At 39.4% G+C, this 17,149-nt stretch overlaps 1 protein-coding gene across 4 annotated transcripts in view; it reads left to right on the top strand.

The window, feature by feature from the left end:
* LOC140547794 (interleukin-1 receptor accessory protein-like 1-B) overlaps positions 1 to 17,149 on the top strand; it is a 327,860-nt gene that overhangs the window by 20,732 nt on the left and 289,979 nt on the right. For all 4 annotated transcript variants that reach the window (XM_072670986.1, XM_072670984.1, XM_072670985.1 and 1 more), the window contains exon 2: positions 3,922 to 4,022. In XM_072670986.1, coding sequence (XP_072527087.1) covers positions 3,941 to 4,022 — 82 coding nt within the window. In that variant the 5' untranslated portion in view covers positions 3,922 to 3,940. The remainder of the gene's footprint in view (positions 1 to 3,921; positions 4,023 to 17,149) is intronic.

Below are 17,149 nucleotides of genomic sequence, written 5' to 3'. Positions count from 1 at the left end.
GGGTCAAGAGTCAAGAGGCTTTATTGTCGTCATTTCAGTTATATACAGAGTAGACAGCGAAACGAAACAAAGTTCCTCCAGGATCATGGTGCAACACACAACACAGTGCAGACAAACACAAGTGCATCACAGAACAAGTGCATACAAACCGTACAACACAGTGATAGTGAAGTCCAGCATGTGTTTCCTCTGGGCACAGGAAACTTCCTTTCCAAATGCACAAAGGCAACATTGGACATGTCAACATAGTTGGAGAACAACGCAAATTGCCAATTCTGTTATGTCAACTAACAGACGAGCAAGTTTGCTAGCATGATGCTGAGGGATGGAAGAGAGGGAGGGCCATCCAACCTTCCCTGAGAGAGTGAGGATGTCTGAGGCATCACTAGGAATTGAACTTAGACAGAGAAAGCTCAATAGTCATAGCCGTTCTGCCTATACTTAGATAGGTAATCTGAAATTTGAAACACAATAAGCTATCATGATTTTGTCAGTTCCATTCTTAGTGGCTATCTACACATTTGTGTAAATACACATCTGTGTCTGTCTAATGTAAAAACAAGGCTTTCTAAAACTTCAGAAACAGAAAACAAACCGAACTAATTCTAAACAAATACTGTTTTAAAAAGTTTGCTCATTGGCATCATCTGTTTGTCAAATTGGTAATTATGCATCTTACTCTCTCTCTCGACCCAACCTCTAGCACTGTAACTGTCATCTCTACAATTAACAGTAAGATCAGTTTCCTTGGAAACAACGGCACAGAGTCTTGCATATTCAATTGAAAATCTTCCATGAGCACTAGCACTATGTATTAATGTCAATATATTAATTTCATCATTATTGTTGCTGTTGTAGCCGGTATCATTACAGTTTGATGTATTTTTTTCCTTAGGCATTTAAAATGTTTTATAGATTTTGAAATGTGTTGTTCACAGAAACTAACTAACTGCACTTAAAAGCAAGGTAGAAATAACATAATTATAATCATTCAAAAAATTGTACACAAAGGAAAACTAATGAAATCTTGGTTGGTCTGTCTGCTGGTCCCAATTGTCTCCATAAAGCATATTCTGATTTCTCAAGCTTTTAGTAGTAATTGACTTTTACATGAATGTGGTTTTCTTGTAAGCATATTGCTATTATTTATTTAAGTAATGATGTTGCGTAAAGTGACGGAGTCTTGCTTGCATTCAGTCTCTCTCTCTTTTTTTTTCTGGAGAACCTGCTCAGTATTTCAGAGATGCATCTGTTGATAGTCTTAAACAGAATAATTCAGCAAATAGGGGTGCTGGTTGTGCTGTGCGCACATGGTAGCCATGAAGTGGGGCTGGGGTTTGCACTGGTGGGTGTGTATGTGAGTTCCTGAGGTGTGAGGAGTCTTTGCCACAATTTCTCACAAATAAAAATCTTAATAACTCACAAAGGCAGTGGGAACATTAATTTATCAACATGCTCCAAAGTAAAGGCAGGAGGCACGGGGAGAGGATGGGAGGGAGGCATACTCTATATTCATTCTTTCTGGCAGATGTTGCAGCTGAGTAATTGAATTTAGCTAAATTTAATAGGAGGAAAGAGAAAAATGAAGGAAGAGGAAGACAGATACTAAAACAACACACACACACATACATACACAAAGCATTGTGGTATTTTTCCTTGTGCGAGAGCCAGACAGAGATTGAAAGAAGAATCATATCAGGTAGTTTGTTTGCAGTTCTCTCAGGCTAGGTTTTGGTAAGGCAGATATGAAACCCAACTGTGTCATATACAATATAGAACTGTGTGAATTGGGAATAACATACTTTTTTCAAATGAAATCAACAATTGCATTTTTGGGTTGTTCCTCTGTGTACTTGGAGGAAACTCCCCTATGCCGAACAAAAATCACTATGGAAAAAAACTATCTGTAATTGAAATGACACTACTCCGATAGCCTGCAATATGTGGTACCGATGGACAAAAGACTGACTTACATGTAGGGCAGTCCTTCACTATGCTCACGCCTTTACTCATTTGCTCTCTCTCACTCTCTCTCGACCCAACCTATAGCACTGTAACTGTCATCTCTACAATTAACAGTAAGACCAGTTTCCTTGGAAACAACGGCACAGAGTCTGGCATATTCAATTGAAACTCTGGCATGAGCACTAGCTTGCAGTTCTGGAAATGTCATTTAGTCACATTTTAAATTCTATCATATCACAGAGCCTTTAATCCTTGTTTATGCTTTTCACATCACCAATCACCAGCTACATTATCTAATAGCCCTTCTTTATCTGCTTTTTTTCCGTACTAGAGTTTGTAGGATTATTGGCTAACTTGTCACTGGAACCTACTTCTACAGATGTCTACAGATTTGTTTTACATCTTTTTTTGGTAAAGGTCAGTGTTTGCCTTGTAAAGCTGCAAATGCTGCGACTAGGTGATTAAACTGCTCATATGTCCCCCTGTGCTCCTCTAATTACCTGGGAGAGAAGGCAAGGGGAAAACAAGAGAGCCTTACCACCATTTTCTGATGTGTTTTTGTTTGAATGTTTGCACCCTGCCAGAGTGGCAGCTAATTAAGAAACAATTTGGATTGAGGGGAGTGCTGGGGGTGAGTGAGTGGTTGAGAGGGGTGGATTTGGTGAGGCAGGCCTTGCATAATGGGCCACATAGAGAGGGACTGTGCCTTGGCTGTCATTCTTGGATGCTGGCCAGTTCTGGAATGGTACCACCGCTGTCCCCTGAGACTAAATGTGGCTGAAAGCCCCCCCCCACCTCTACCCACCAGGCATCCTCATTTTTACCTGTCAGCCCCCCACTCTCTATGCACACTCTGTAAGTAAAGTCTTTGTCAGATTGAAATGCCAAGTCAAAATTTTGTAACAAGGTAGAGAATATGTCAATTAAGGAGACAGGTTCTTTTAAAATGGCTGTTTGCATACCTTTTTACTTTCACTCTGTCTCTCTCTCTCGCTCTGTCTTTCTCTTAGATATCTGTTATGGGTTTTGGCTGTCATTTGATAATATATATGAAGTGAAGATGCAGAATTCAGAGTCATTTCCTCACTTTCCACCAAGCATTAGAAATCACAAATGGCTAGTTGGTTGTTTCACAGATAAACTATTTATATCAAGTACAACAAGCATGATTTTTTTTACAATGAATGCTTCCTGTTTGTACAGTTTGTAATTTAAGCATTTACTCAGTATGTGTCCTGGAACAGAATTAAATATGACAGATATTTTATGTATTTATTAAGAAAATATATTCAGTACCCAATTCCACTGTATGAAAAATGTCATTCCCCCTTCTTTTCAGTAGCTAATTACTAATAAGTACACTGCAACCAAGTATTTTCTTTATGTGGTAATTAGTTTCTCATGACACTTTGGTCAACTCCTCTTGCAAAACTGCTTCAGCCTTGTTACATGTGTAGGCCTTTGAGCATGAATGAGCAGGTCATGCCACAACATTTAGGGTTTAGGTTAGCTTACATTTCTTATTTTTTTACCATATCGAGATAAACTTGCAGCTGTATTTTGGATTGTTGCCTTTTTGCATGATGCAACCGGCTCTTGGCAGTTGGTTTGTAAAGTTAAGCTTGCTTCTATAGATTGTCCATTGGTGTCCATTATTTTTTTTCTTAATTTCATGCTATTTGTTCACTTTCTGGATGAGAATATGAGTTCCTCTTTTGAGTCTTGTTTTTTCTTGCCATTTTACCTCTGGCTCAGAAACAAATCACTGTAAATAAACCCAATTTAACTTGACTTTGAAGATGTTATTAATTATTTTTAATTTCTTTTAAATCCTTTGGTTTGGTTAATTATATAAACAATGTACCTGATATTAAATATGTTTCGCCAACTTTTAAGGTATAAAATTTATTGTGTATGCTTAACTCATTCTTCTTATTTTTTCTGGTATATTTGCAGGACATTAAGACGGGGAAAAATGAAAGCACCTATCCCTCTTCAGTTTCTGCTCTATGCTACAGTAATCAAGAGCTTAAAGGTGGTGTCTAAACGAGGCTCAGGTAGGACAACAACTATATCTTAATGACTAAGAAATACGTCATGAAAAGCTTTTAAATAGTGAGGATGTAGTTTGTGCTGAAAGTTACTGGTTTCAGATGTACTGAAACTTTCTTGGGTGTAGTACGATTGAGAAAATGTATCTGTGGCAACTATTCACTCTGGCCTGGCATCGGCATCAGCTGTTTTACAGACATGTATTCTGTAACTCTCTGAGCTCAACAGTTAGAGTATGGATTTGTTTGTGTTTGTGTGTGTGTGTGTGAAGCTACTAGCAATACACAAGGGGTTTATCTATTGGAATTGCAGGTGAGACCTGAAGTATTCTCAGTTCTATCAAACGAGTGAAAATAGTATTTGTCTCTTGTGCTGCTAATCTAGAGACACCAGCAGAGAAGACTGTGTGTTTTCATTGCATATTTGGCATCTGTTAGCAGAAATTGCAGCATTACCATTTAACCTCAAGAGAGCCCCCTCAAGCACCCCCTTTGTTTGCATAAACACCTACTTCAGCTCCTTCAGAGATCTTTAACTATGATACATCAATGTATAAAACCATTTCTGACAACATCATCTAAGAAACTGCTGCCATCCTAGGCCTAAGAATTAATAAGGATGTCCGGTCAGTTGCCCTTATGAGGTTGAGACTGAATCATTAGGATGCATATGTAAACCATTTGTTTGTGTGTAGCATTTAATACTGAAGAAAGTTAATGTATTCTGTTCACTCATATATTGTGTAAACAATTATTAATCTGTTGATTTTAATAATGAATACTGCATATGAGTGCATGTGTGAGAGTTTATGTGTGTGTGGGTTTGTGTGTGTTCTTACTCACACACATACAGAGGTACAGAGAGGTATCCCATCTCACGCAGCGGTCCAGATGGCCTCTCTACTGGTACAGGGCAGCATGCGCCTCTACTGTCATTATCAGGACTAATCTGGGGCAGCGGGGTGTGACGCTGCGCCATATTGGAGTTGTCGCGTGGGAACACATTCAATGTGGATCCCGGGGAACATATTGGAGGTGGCACCATGAGGGTATCACATCAGACATGGTGAATGCTGCCTCTGATGAACAGATTCCAAAGGTTTTAAAGTGTCGACACATTTCCAAATCATCTTTACTTTTCTCTCTCTTCTAATTGGACTTTATGTGTTGTGTCAAGTGAAAAAAAGTATTTTAGTTAAGCGCATCTCAAGGGACCTGGCCATTTACCACATATCATAAAAATACTCTTTATATTCTTTTTAATTTTGCAGTAAACCCCTCTGAGGTCATACAGTGACCTTTTTTTAATATATGCTCTGAAAGGCTAGGGTAGCATTGAACCCATTGATCATGTGCCAGCTGCCAAACAGCTTATTTTCCTGTTTCTACTGACACTTGTTTTGAGCTTCTGGTACCCCTTAGGTGCTGCCATTTAGGTGCCAATCATGGGCCCTGTTACAGTGGTGAGACACAGTAGGTGTCTGCTTCAAGAATCGGGATCTGGATAGGGCCAGTGCTATAGGGCAACTTCAAGCTGGTGTTCCGCAAAATCAAGTTGCAGCATTATTTGGAGTAATGGGGGGTGTCAGAGACAGGCCGCAAAATATGCGCCCCAAGAACATTGTTTCCTCACCCTGTCAGCACTTAGGTACTTCTACAGATTTGCAGTCAAGGTTTGCAGGACAATATGACGGACGGCTCTCTGCCCATATAATCTGACTGTTCTTCACCATCAGACCCGTCAGCATGAGGAGGAGGTGCCAGGCTGTAATGGCTGTGTATGGTTCTTCCACGTGTTACTATGGCTCCTGTTTGTTAAATAAATTATTTGTTAAATTGCCAATATGTCTTGTTTCTTCAGTCATCCAGTCCACCAAACACCAAACGGGTCAATGGCAGAATAAGCTGTTTGGCAATGGCAGAGAGGATTTGGCAAATTTTTCATGGGAGTAACCTGCATACTCACTTTTTTCTTTCTCCATTAGAATATACTGCCACTGTTTTTTTTTGTTAATATGAAATGATATTGCAAAGGCTGTGAACAAGACATTGCTGAATTGCTTTATAAGAAATGGCCCACACAGTATGCACAGATGTACAGTAAACTGAGCCAGTAGGGCTCTGCAACGCATTATCTAAGGTTTTTCTAGCATATGCTGTTCAGTTTTGTAGACATCACTGCAAGATCATTTCATTTTTAGGTTTCTTATTCACTAATGCAGTGTATGATGCTATGATTTGCAGAAACATATGGTAGGTTTGTATAAATCCTTTGTACAAAAACCTGATGACCATCAATTTCTGAAATGGAGTGAAGACATTTACCAAGTGCTATTACACAGTAGGGTACAGTTATCACTGAACCTAAAACGGAAGTTCTTAATGTTTTATAAAGCCTATAATATCATATTATATTGTTTCACAATATTTTATCAGACAAAATGACATGCAGACTCTCTTGAACTGCTCTTTTCTGCTACCTCCTTTCAGTTGTTGGGAATTTTGTTACAGAATAAATACATGACTAAAAACACAATATATATATATTTATAATTTATTTATTTATTTTTTATTCTTTTTTCATTCATTCATTCATTCATTTGTTTATTTGTTTATTCTGCTTAATGCCCAAAAAAAACTTAAGGAGAGAAAGAAACATTCTTCCTCACCAGTGCTAATTACTTTTGAGAGAAGGGGGGGGGCTTTGTGTTTATAACATGTAAAAAGAACATGCAGAGAGATATCAATGGGAATCATGCTACAGTTGTGTATTTATGGTCACACAGAGGTTGGACATGGCTTGCTGTTCAAATCTGAATTACTTTTGATCCCAGTGAATGAGAAAAAATGCATGAGCACAGAGCTCATGCCCATGAGTAGCTAAGCAATCACATGACAATCATTTGACACCAGTAGAAAGATTACTTTTTTAACTCTGTTTGAGAAAAACAGACACATCCCAATCTTAGACAGGACTTTTAGAACATAATTTCTGCAGAAATGTCAATAATGCCATGAGTCTTGGCAACATGGGCAAACCTGAAAACCACCTGAGGCTGGTAGGTAGCCAGGGAGGCAGGGGAGAAGAACCGTAAACGTAACACCTCGCTTGTCAGGCGCAACTAAACTTACGTGACTTAGAACAACGGGATTGGCCGCCGAATCCTCAAGGCAACCAACCTGCAAACCATGAAGCGATCTACTCCTGAACGTGAACCGGCTCTCACAGAGCGAACTCTAGAGACACACCATAGACAGACCTAGAATCTCTGGACCAGCAAAGCCAACCATACAGCTTGGCGTAGCAAGGATAATTCTCGGGAACGAGAATGTCAGCGTGAGCTCCCTAAGTACCCCAGCCTCAGGTGAATCCACCGCGGCTCGACCTGACACACGTCTGAATCAAGTCAATTAAACCCTTAATTTTTTAATTGAACTAGAGTATGTTAATGTTAAAAAGGAAGAAAATGTAAGCTGCCCAGTATGAAATATGAACTGCATAGCTCACATTCTGACATTTAAGTATATTGCCATGAATTATGACTGGATAATGTTTAGCTAATTAATTTAAATGCATTGGAAATTGATATGTATACAATATCTTATTTTTCACAATATACTCTATATTGGAACACATAGACTATGTTCTAGCCAGAGGTGCAACACAAACCCATTTATCTTCTTAATAAGTTTAGATCCATATTATAGCTACAGTTTGTGAATTTTAAGATTACCTTGTTTACATGAACTGGAATACAGTATGTTTTGTGTTGGAAGATATTATATGTCCAAACGTTTCTGGACACACAGCGATTTTCTAGTCCCTGTTGGCAATAGAATAAAACTCTCTGGAGCAGATAAACCTAATGCCAGGCGTACGCTAGAGGGGGATAAAAAAACCCATTGAGCATTGAGCTGTGGAGCAGTGTTACTGTGTTCTCTGGAATGATGATGCTCCATTATAAGTTACGGAGGAGGTGTGGTGGTGATAATCCAGTATCCTGACCCTACTAATGCTCTTGTCACTGAATGCAATTAAATACTCACAGCAATGCTCTAAAATCTAATAGAAAGCCTTCCCTGGACAGTAAAGATAGTTACTCCAACTCTTTTTCAATACTTTATTTTGGAAGAAACAATGAATGAGTAGATGTCCCAACAATCTTTGACCATGTAGTGTATGTTGTCTAGTAGTGGTGTTAAACTTAGTTTTAGTAGTATTGACAGACAGCAACACTTAGGTAACTGTAACATAATATGTGTCTGAGGCTGTAATATATGACATGCTGAATTAGAATGCTTATAAAAATTTTTCAATCAACAGAAAAGTTTATTTGCTTCAAATTCATTACTTAACATAATACATCCAGCATGTATACAACATCAGAGATACTTTTACTTTGGCTGAAAAAGTACTTATAATAACAAAGGCACTATTTATTTTTCTTCAAAAAGACAATGAAGGCAATGACCCTTTTAAATATTATTTACATACTTAAATATTATCAAAACTGCATATATAACTGTAACACTTTCAACATCGTCATCCCCACCAGGCTGGAAACCAAGCTCAGTGACCTGGGAATCAGTGCCTGCAGTTATAACTAGGTCTTGGATTTCCTGACAAACAGTCATGTTGGGCAATCAAATGTCCTCCTGGTTCACCCTGAATGTAGAGAGCCACACGGCTGTGTCCCGAGCCCTCTGTTCTTCTTCCCAATTACCCACGACTATAAGCCAGCATCAAGTGTTCAGACAACACCACAGTGGTCAGCTACATAAGTGAAAATGATGAAGCATGCAATATCATCATTAAGGTAATAACATTTAGATGTAAGAGCATTTGTGCCTGAACAATTTGACTAGATTCATGGTGGGTATCTCATCTTGTGCTGTAGTGTCAAAAATAATTTTATGTTTTAGTTCCTTGCTGCACACTTTGTAGCAATTAATAAATTTTCTTCTTTGTGCTTCCAAGCCAAATTGTGTCATCAGTATGGGCTAAGAGAGAAAGTAACTACTTTTTATACACAATAAAAAACACTAACTTTTCTTTTACTTGCAAATTTTACTATGGATTAATTGAATGGGTTCCAAAATGACTTCCTACAAAGCTTTGTTGTGGGCTTGACAATATCTATCAAAAGTTATCCAAATCCAAAAGTAAGTTTCAATGTAGGATGCTATAATTTATTCCAAGATGTGACTGTAGTTGTGTTCAGACATAAGGAAGTGTTTCAGCAAATACTCCTTTGTCCTGATGCCAAAATAAGGCATATGCCATACGTAACGTACATTTACTGCTTTGTGGTGATTCTGCAGGCAAGATCATGTTGTCGCTGCTCAAATGTCATTTACTTTTCTGCTGCAATATTTACCCACTCTGTTCAAATAGTGTTTCCAGAGGGCTGTAATGCTCCCGGTTACAGTGTTTGCTCTGTCACGCCTGATGGAGAGGCACTCTCAGTACTGTTTGTCATTAAAGCATTTAGAAATAGAGTTCCAGACCATCTATTCATTCAGCCCTGCTGTTCGCTGCCTTCTGATTTTTACGCTCTACCATAATTTTGCAGGAGCCGTCAAGGGCGCTGCTGACACTCTATTTAAAATGACGGCATCATCACAATGGAGGGATTTTTTTCTTTTTCATGGCGGGAGGGATGTCGGGATCGATATTTCAGTTAAAAATGGATTCCACTCCTGACCCAAATAGGGCCACTCATGGTCTGACCAATAAAACTGCAGGCACTAATTCGAAGAGACAGTGATTTTTAACAAGGAGCGTCAGCAGCGCACAAATTCAATTAGGGCTGTTCACTTGACTTTGTAATTGATATTAAAGGATGTTAAATATGGTGCCGAACTGTCAGTTCTGACAAGGTTGAGGCTATTTCCCATGAGGGGAGAGGGTGCCCTTGGTCCACAGCTGTGATGTGGGTGTAGTGCTTGAACTGTGTGTTTGTGTATGTGTGTGTGTGTGCATATTTGCCTGTATGAAGTCTTTGTGTGCAGTATTTGTGCGAGTGAGAGAAAAAGACAAAGCGAGCTAAAAAGAGAAAATGAAAACTGCAGCATTACTTCACAGCTCTTGGATACATGATTGCAGGGGAAGCAAGCTGGAGCTGCAGCAGTGGCTACGTAACTGCTTGGAATTAAAGCCGTGGCTTCGCATTTCCACCCACCAAATTCATTGTCACCATGCAATATGTTACGGAATTCACCCACGACAGCAAATTAAGGGAACCCACAAACACAGAAAAGTTTGTAAAGGAGTTTGAGCATTTGCCTGCAAGATTGAATTGTACAGTATTTCTAACTCTGTAAACTTCCAGTTTTTTGGGGGAAGGAAATAGTAGCCCTGAGGGACGGCACAGAATATGCCTGCCTATAACCCAAATACCGCAGCCCTTTCTGACACAGTGCAAGAGGGTGTTGTAAGCATATGGTGACACAATTGGAACAAATAAAAATTGTGTGTGCCAGTTTTAGAAGCTGGGGGATCTATTCCACAAATAAATTTATAATTAATTTTGCCCCAGGTCAGTTCTTTTAGTTCCTCACCAGTTGCCATTATGATAGCACCTTTGCACTTAAGTCTATAACTATATTTTTATTCTGCATTATGGAGCGCTGTAATTTTGGAGTGGTAAGAAGTTTAAGTGGATGTATGACTGATGCATTTTGACTGTGTTAGATTCAGAGTGTTTCCTCATGGTCTAAATTTACTAATCACTAGTAAACAAAAGCAGGTGAAATTGCTTTGTGGTTAAGCTTTGTCCAAATATACAGAGTTCCATACACAGTTATATTTGACACACAGTTATAATGGTGTACACTAGGGATACAAAATATATTATCTCAGCATCAATGTGTACATGTGCAGGATGTGCAATGTCTTGTGCAATGTCAAATGAAATGTTTTTAAATCTGCCTAATATATGGTAAAAACCTGTATATTTTAATATTACAATATAACAAAAACATATTACTGTGTTTGTCCCAATAGCATGATGTTTCCTCTGTGGTTAGCACCAGGACTGCACAGTGAGTGTGGAGAGAAACCATAGACTATCGCTTGATCGCACAATGGAGAATGCTGGGTCTGTGTTTTCCTCCTCACCGCTGCTCAATTTGCAGTGAGAAGGCAGAGAGAGAGACTTTATTTTTCTAATTATTTGGAACACTGGGAGAATGAAAACTTCAGACTGACCATGTACAGTGACTAGAGTCTGGCCATAGAAAAAGGGCAGAATCGTGGCTGTCCAGAGAGGAAAGACAGTGGTTGAGAGACAGGTGGTGGAGTGGCAGGTGGAAAAAGAGTAGAGGGGGAGTGACTAGAGTCTGGCCATGGAAAAAGGGCAGAATCGTGGCTGTCCAGAGAGGAAAGACAGTGGTTGAGAGACAGGTGGTGGAGCGGCAGGTGGAAAAAGAGTAGAGGGGGAGTGACTAGAGTCTGGCCATAGAAAAAGGGCAGAATCGTGGCTGTCCAGAGAGGAAAGACAGTGGTTGAGAGACAGGTGGTGGAGAGGCAGGTGGAAAAAGAGTAGAGGGGGAGTGAGAGAGAGCGTCAGGCAACAAGGAAAGCGTGATAGCAGAGATGCCTGCTTTTTTCAGGTCTGTATATTTATTGCAGTGTGGTGGTCCCAGGGGACTGGTTTTGTGCGCTTCAGCACAGACGCCTTGCTAATTTGGTTGTGAAGAGGCCGACAGGGAGCACTATAACAGACTGGCAAAAATCATCTGTGATCTTGTGAAGAGACGTTATTAGGCACTCCACACACACCAGATGCCATTGGTAGTTAACTGTTGCCAGAATTTTTCTCATTCTGTAAAATCTCTCCACAACCTGTGGCACAGCCATGAGTTTTTTTTAAGTAATATAAGATTTTCATGTTTTTAAACAGTGGCTTTAAAGAATAACAAAGACACCCATCTCTATTTGAAATGGCAATTCTTATTATGTAAAACAGCTTTAATGAATTGAAATCCAAAGTTTGTTTCTGTTTTTCTGTTTCTGATGGGAGCAAGCCGCCCAATACAGCCCAAGAAGTTTTTCACGTTTCTTCCGGTGGCTTTGCAGATAATTTGTTTTCATCTTTTTTTTTAAGACTTTTGACAGGAAATCATGGCTGCCATGCTTTGGGGGGATGATTTGACAATTTGCTGAAACAAGCAGGTGGGGGGCTGGAATGCATCACAGATTTTGTGGTTGAGGGAGCATGTCCCATAATCAATACAGAAATATGTCTTCTTTTGAGGCGATTCTCTTGCAAGGTCTCTAGCCCCAAAGTTTCACTCGTTTCTTCCTAGCGCGTCTTTCTTTTGCTAGTGGAAGATGAGCGACATGTCTGGATGAGTGGTTTGGGAGTAATGGCCCAAGCTGACAACGTGTTACTAAAATGAGCCTGAGGGAAGATTGCTACACAGTGCAAACTCATTTCTCTCTGCACACATCCAGTTTAGCGGGTTTAGGAGATGACAGGTTGTATGTCACCATGACCAGTTTCAAAAGCAAGCCCTTTCTATTCTGTCTGGATATATTTTTCAGAGTACCTGCATAACATACTGTAGCATGGTTACTACATTAATAACAATAATAGAAATAAATGTGAACTTATATATATTAAGTATAAATAAATAAAATAAAATATAATCAATATAGATCACTAATATGTTCCCTAATGTATTTCAGTTAATGATAAATTAGCATAACATTATAAACCGAGCAGTTTTAGGCGCACTTTGTGTCTCCCTTGTTCTACAATACAATACAAAAATCTGTAAGTGAAATCACCTCAAACTAGTCAATATCTGAATAGGTTCTGATTTTAAATTGAAATTAAGATTATATTAATATTAGTAATAATTTAGCAAGGAGGACACAGAGGTGTAACAAGTAATATGTCCAAGGTGTTGTATTCAATCTTTGTCTGCACAGAATACCTCCAGGTACTCTGGTTTTCTTTGACCTCCCAGAAACATTCATATTTAATGGGATTTGTAAATTGTTCCTAGGTGTGAGTGACTGGGTGTGTATTGTAATCTGTGATGTACTGGTGCCCTGCTCAGGGGTATTCCCAACTGGGGCTTAATGATTCCAGGTAGGGCTCTGACCCACTGCATCCCTGATGAAAATAAAAGTGGATGGATGGGTAGATGGGTCATTCTTTTTGCTTATATAAATAGTATTTGTATAAAGTGCAATTACCTCCTGCCATGTAAGTGCTTTATGTAGGTGTACAATTGTTGGCTATAGCTGTTTTTCATCCTCCCTGTGGTCCATCCATCAGTGGAACAGGGCCACAAGAGGACCACTGGTAACCAGATTATTCATTCTAACAACTTACACTAAAATGTTAATACTTCCAAAATTGAATGAATTAGCTGTAAATGAAGCTTGTTAAACTTGAAATTAGATATAAACACATGTTTTTGGAGTGGCTTATAATTGGTTTATTTCCATGTCTCTTTTTCTGACTGGTTGGCTTTCTACAAAGCAGGAACAATCGTATTCTTGTCTTGAAGTGTTTCACCTATGATCATAGCACTAGAGTGCTTGTGTGTGTGTGTGGCAGAATGGGGGGCTTCATGCGCATGGGGAAATTGTGCTGAATGCACTATTTTTACACCTGGTTGGTAGGTCCATTGGATTATAATTCATAAGGCGAAAATTGAATTTAACCTGTTGGCTTTTCTTGTCTGATGCCTGGGATAAAGCTGTCTGTTAGATAGAGCAAGAATCTTGCACCCATCCTTCTTCTGTAGTTTTTTTTTACTCTGACCCACAACAAAGCACAAAAATACATTTTAACATTGTAACTTAAGTGATTAAGCACTTGAAGTGTAACATTTATTCAATTGTCTTTATTCTCACAAATCAATTGTAATAACAAGTATAATTTCATTAGATTTGATATGAATGGGATTGGAGGAAAAGCAACGACTGCTAAACTGTCCCATAGTGTAATTCTAACCAGTTTGTTTTTGAAAAAACTGACATTTTAATAGTTTTCTAGTTCATGTCCTGTGATATATATTGCAATCCTAGAAAATGCAGTCAATGAGTCAACATGTCACGATCTGAATAATGCACTGTGTATGGAAAATAGAAGTAAAATGAATGATACTGGGCAGATATCATCCACATCTGAATTGTCCTTTTGCACCAAGCAGCAAAAAAGTAACATTTAATACAATTTGCTTACATGGCATGTTGCATGTCCTGCGATGTGACTATTGCACAAGCCAGCATTGTGATAAAAATTCTTAAAAAATATATTGTGCAGCCCTAAAATTTGCATACATTTTTCCTACTTTAAAATCAGTATTATAATGTCCACAAAGTGCAGGCATCCGCTGTTAATCCATTATACTGTACACAGATTTATAGCATCATGCATATCCAGCTGCTATTGTCTCAATGAAGCACTCTGAAAACTTTAAGGAACATACTGCCCTTGGTACATCTGGACCTGACTAATGTGATCTTGCCATGTGCCAGGTAAACCTTTTTCTTGTGTGCGTTTTTTAAAATTTTTTTTTTTACATCTGCTCACTGTACAAGTGCCATCTTAGTCAGTAGATATAATAGTCCTAATACGGCCATTCTTCAAGATTTCTTTTAGAAATGCTCAGCTTTGCCTTGCCCAAGAAAATTAGCTTGTGGGTTGTTTTATATTCTGTGAACTTGTGGGTTGGTTTAGATTCTATTTGATGCTGCTACTACACCTTTACTGGTGTAGCAATAAGCAGTTGTTGGGATTTCACCTCTGACCTGACCACCACATCACTGACCCCCTAGCTTGGCTAGCTAGTCTGCCTTTCAGTTTACCCTCTCAGTTTGTCCATGCTTTATATTGGGGTGTAGTTTTCATCTGTGATTATATATTTGCTTTTATTCATTTTATGTTATCTCAAAAACCTCCAAAAGTATCATCTCCCAGTTTACCAATGAGAATTGTTACAATAACTAAATAACCGTCAAGTATCTTAACCTTTAGTTTACTGTCGCAGTGGCCATAAAAATGTTTAATTTATATTTTACCTGATGTATCTGATGCAACAATTTAACTACTGTTAACTGTAAATTTGACAGCTGGCAGAAGCAACTAGGGAGTTTAAAGGCAGGGGGTTGAGCATACACTAATCAACCATAACATTAAAACTACCTGCCTTGTATTGTGTAGGTTGCACTTGTGCCTCCAAAACAGCTCTGACCCAACGAGGCATGAACTCCACAAGACTTCAAAAAATGTCCTGTGGTGTCTGGCACCAACATGTTAGCAGCAGATCCTTTAAGTCCTGTGAGCTGTGAGGTGGGACATCCATGGGCATCAGTGAGCATTCCCATCACCCTGATGCTGGTTCACCGGCATCCCTTCTTCCTCCGCACTGCCACCAGTTTGGTTCCAAGGGGGTTGGCTCCGCACCTGCCTTCTCTGTATGTTAGGATCTGCGAGGGTACGGATGTAACAAGCCTGGGCTGACGACAGGGCCTACGCCAAATACTTTGACTTACAATTATTGTTTTCCATCAAATTGTTCAAATTATCAAGATTTTTCTTCCTGTGCACTTGACTCTGGAGTCTTGTGGTAGAATACTGTTCAAGTCAAGTCAAATCAAGAGGCGTTATTGTCATTTTAACTATATACAGAGTACACAGTGAAATGAAACAACATTCCTCCAGGACCATTTTACAACACAACACAGTGCAGACAGAACACAAGTGCAACACAGAACAAGTACATACAGACAGTACAACACAATGCAGACAGTGCAGACTAGAAAGTGTTATTATTTTATTTTAAAATAAATAGTAGGTTAGTGCAAAACACAATTTGCAATTTATACACAATAATAAGTCCAGTGATGTAGTGAGGTAGTATGTGGTGCAATGCTTTCACATTGTCTGGGATTCACATTGGGTGAATGAATGTAAGTGTATGTGTGTTTGTATGGAGGAGTCTATCTATTTAGTCTCTGGATTTGAGAAGTCGAATTGCTTGTGGGAAATTGCAGAGTCTGATCTGACCTTGCTGATTGTGTCATCTGCAAACTTTTAACTTTGTTTTGCTGCACAGTCATGAGTCAGCAGGGTGAACAGCAGAGGACTCAGAACACTGCCTTGGGGGGCCCCAGTGTTTTTCCCAACCCGGACTGACTCGGGCCTCCCAGTCAGGAAGTCCAGTACCCAGTTGCAGAGAGAGTTGTTGAGGCCCAGCAAGCTTAGCTTCCAGATGAGGTTCTGTGGGACGATGGTGTTGAATGACGAGCTAAAGTCTATATACAGCATTCTGGCTTAAGTGTCGTCCTTCTCCAGAAGAGAGAGAGAGAGAGAGAGAGAGAGAGAGAGGGAGAGATAAAGGGTAGTGGTGATGGCATCGTCCATTGGCCGGTTGGGACGATATGCAAATTGCAGGGGGTCCAGTGAAGGTGGCAGTTAAATCTTGATTTTCCTCATGACTAGCCTCTCGAAGCACTTCATGATGATGGGAGTGAGTGCAACGGGATGGTAGTCATTAAGGCAGGACACGGGGGACTTCTTTGGTACCGGGATGATGGTTTTGAGGCATGTTGGAACACTGCTCAGAGAAATGTTAAAAATGTTTTCCTCACATCCACTGCAGTCAGACACAACAGCTTACTGCTGTACATATCCATACATAATCAATGTTATTCACTATACCTGGATTTTATGTTATGGCCAATTGGTGTATAATCAGCCTCTAATAAAAATGGAGGTGCACTTCTCCCCTTGCCCAATTGCTCCAGTGATGCTTGATTATCTTTAAGGAGAAACACAATCCAGGACATTTAAGACTTTAACCTGCACTGTGGCCTCTTAAAATGCACAAATCATTCAAGCCTCCAAAGTATATGTGGAGAGAGTGGAGAGACAGAGAGAGAGAGACAGAGATAGAGAGAGAGAGAGAGGGACTGTTATTCTAGCCAATTCTGAGGATTATGTGTGTTGTTGATAATGAGCTTTCAACAGGGAAAGGATTCAAATATGGAGGAGGCCATTACTGCCTTCTCTTGTCGCCTAATTGCAGAAAATCCAGTCCAGCTTTCAACAATCAGAGAGGTTTGAAAACCGAGAAATGCTGGAGCACCAATGCAGAAAAAAACATTG

Source organism: Salminus brasiliensis, chromosome 25 (genome assembly GCF_030463535.1).
Source record: "Salminus brasiliensis chromosome 25, fSalBra1.hap2, whole genome shotgun sequence".
NCBI classification, from domain to species: domain Eukaryota; kingdom Metazoa; phylum Chordata; class Actinopteri; order Characiformes; family Bryconidae; genus Salminus; species Salminus brasiliensis.
The sequence above is the reverse complement of the archived record's forward strand: the minus strand, read 5'-3'. Positions and strand labels throughout refer to the sequence as shown.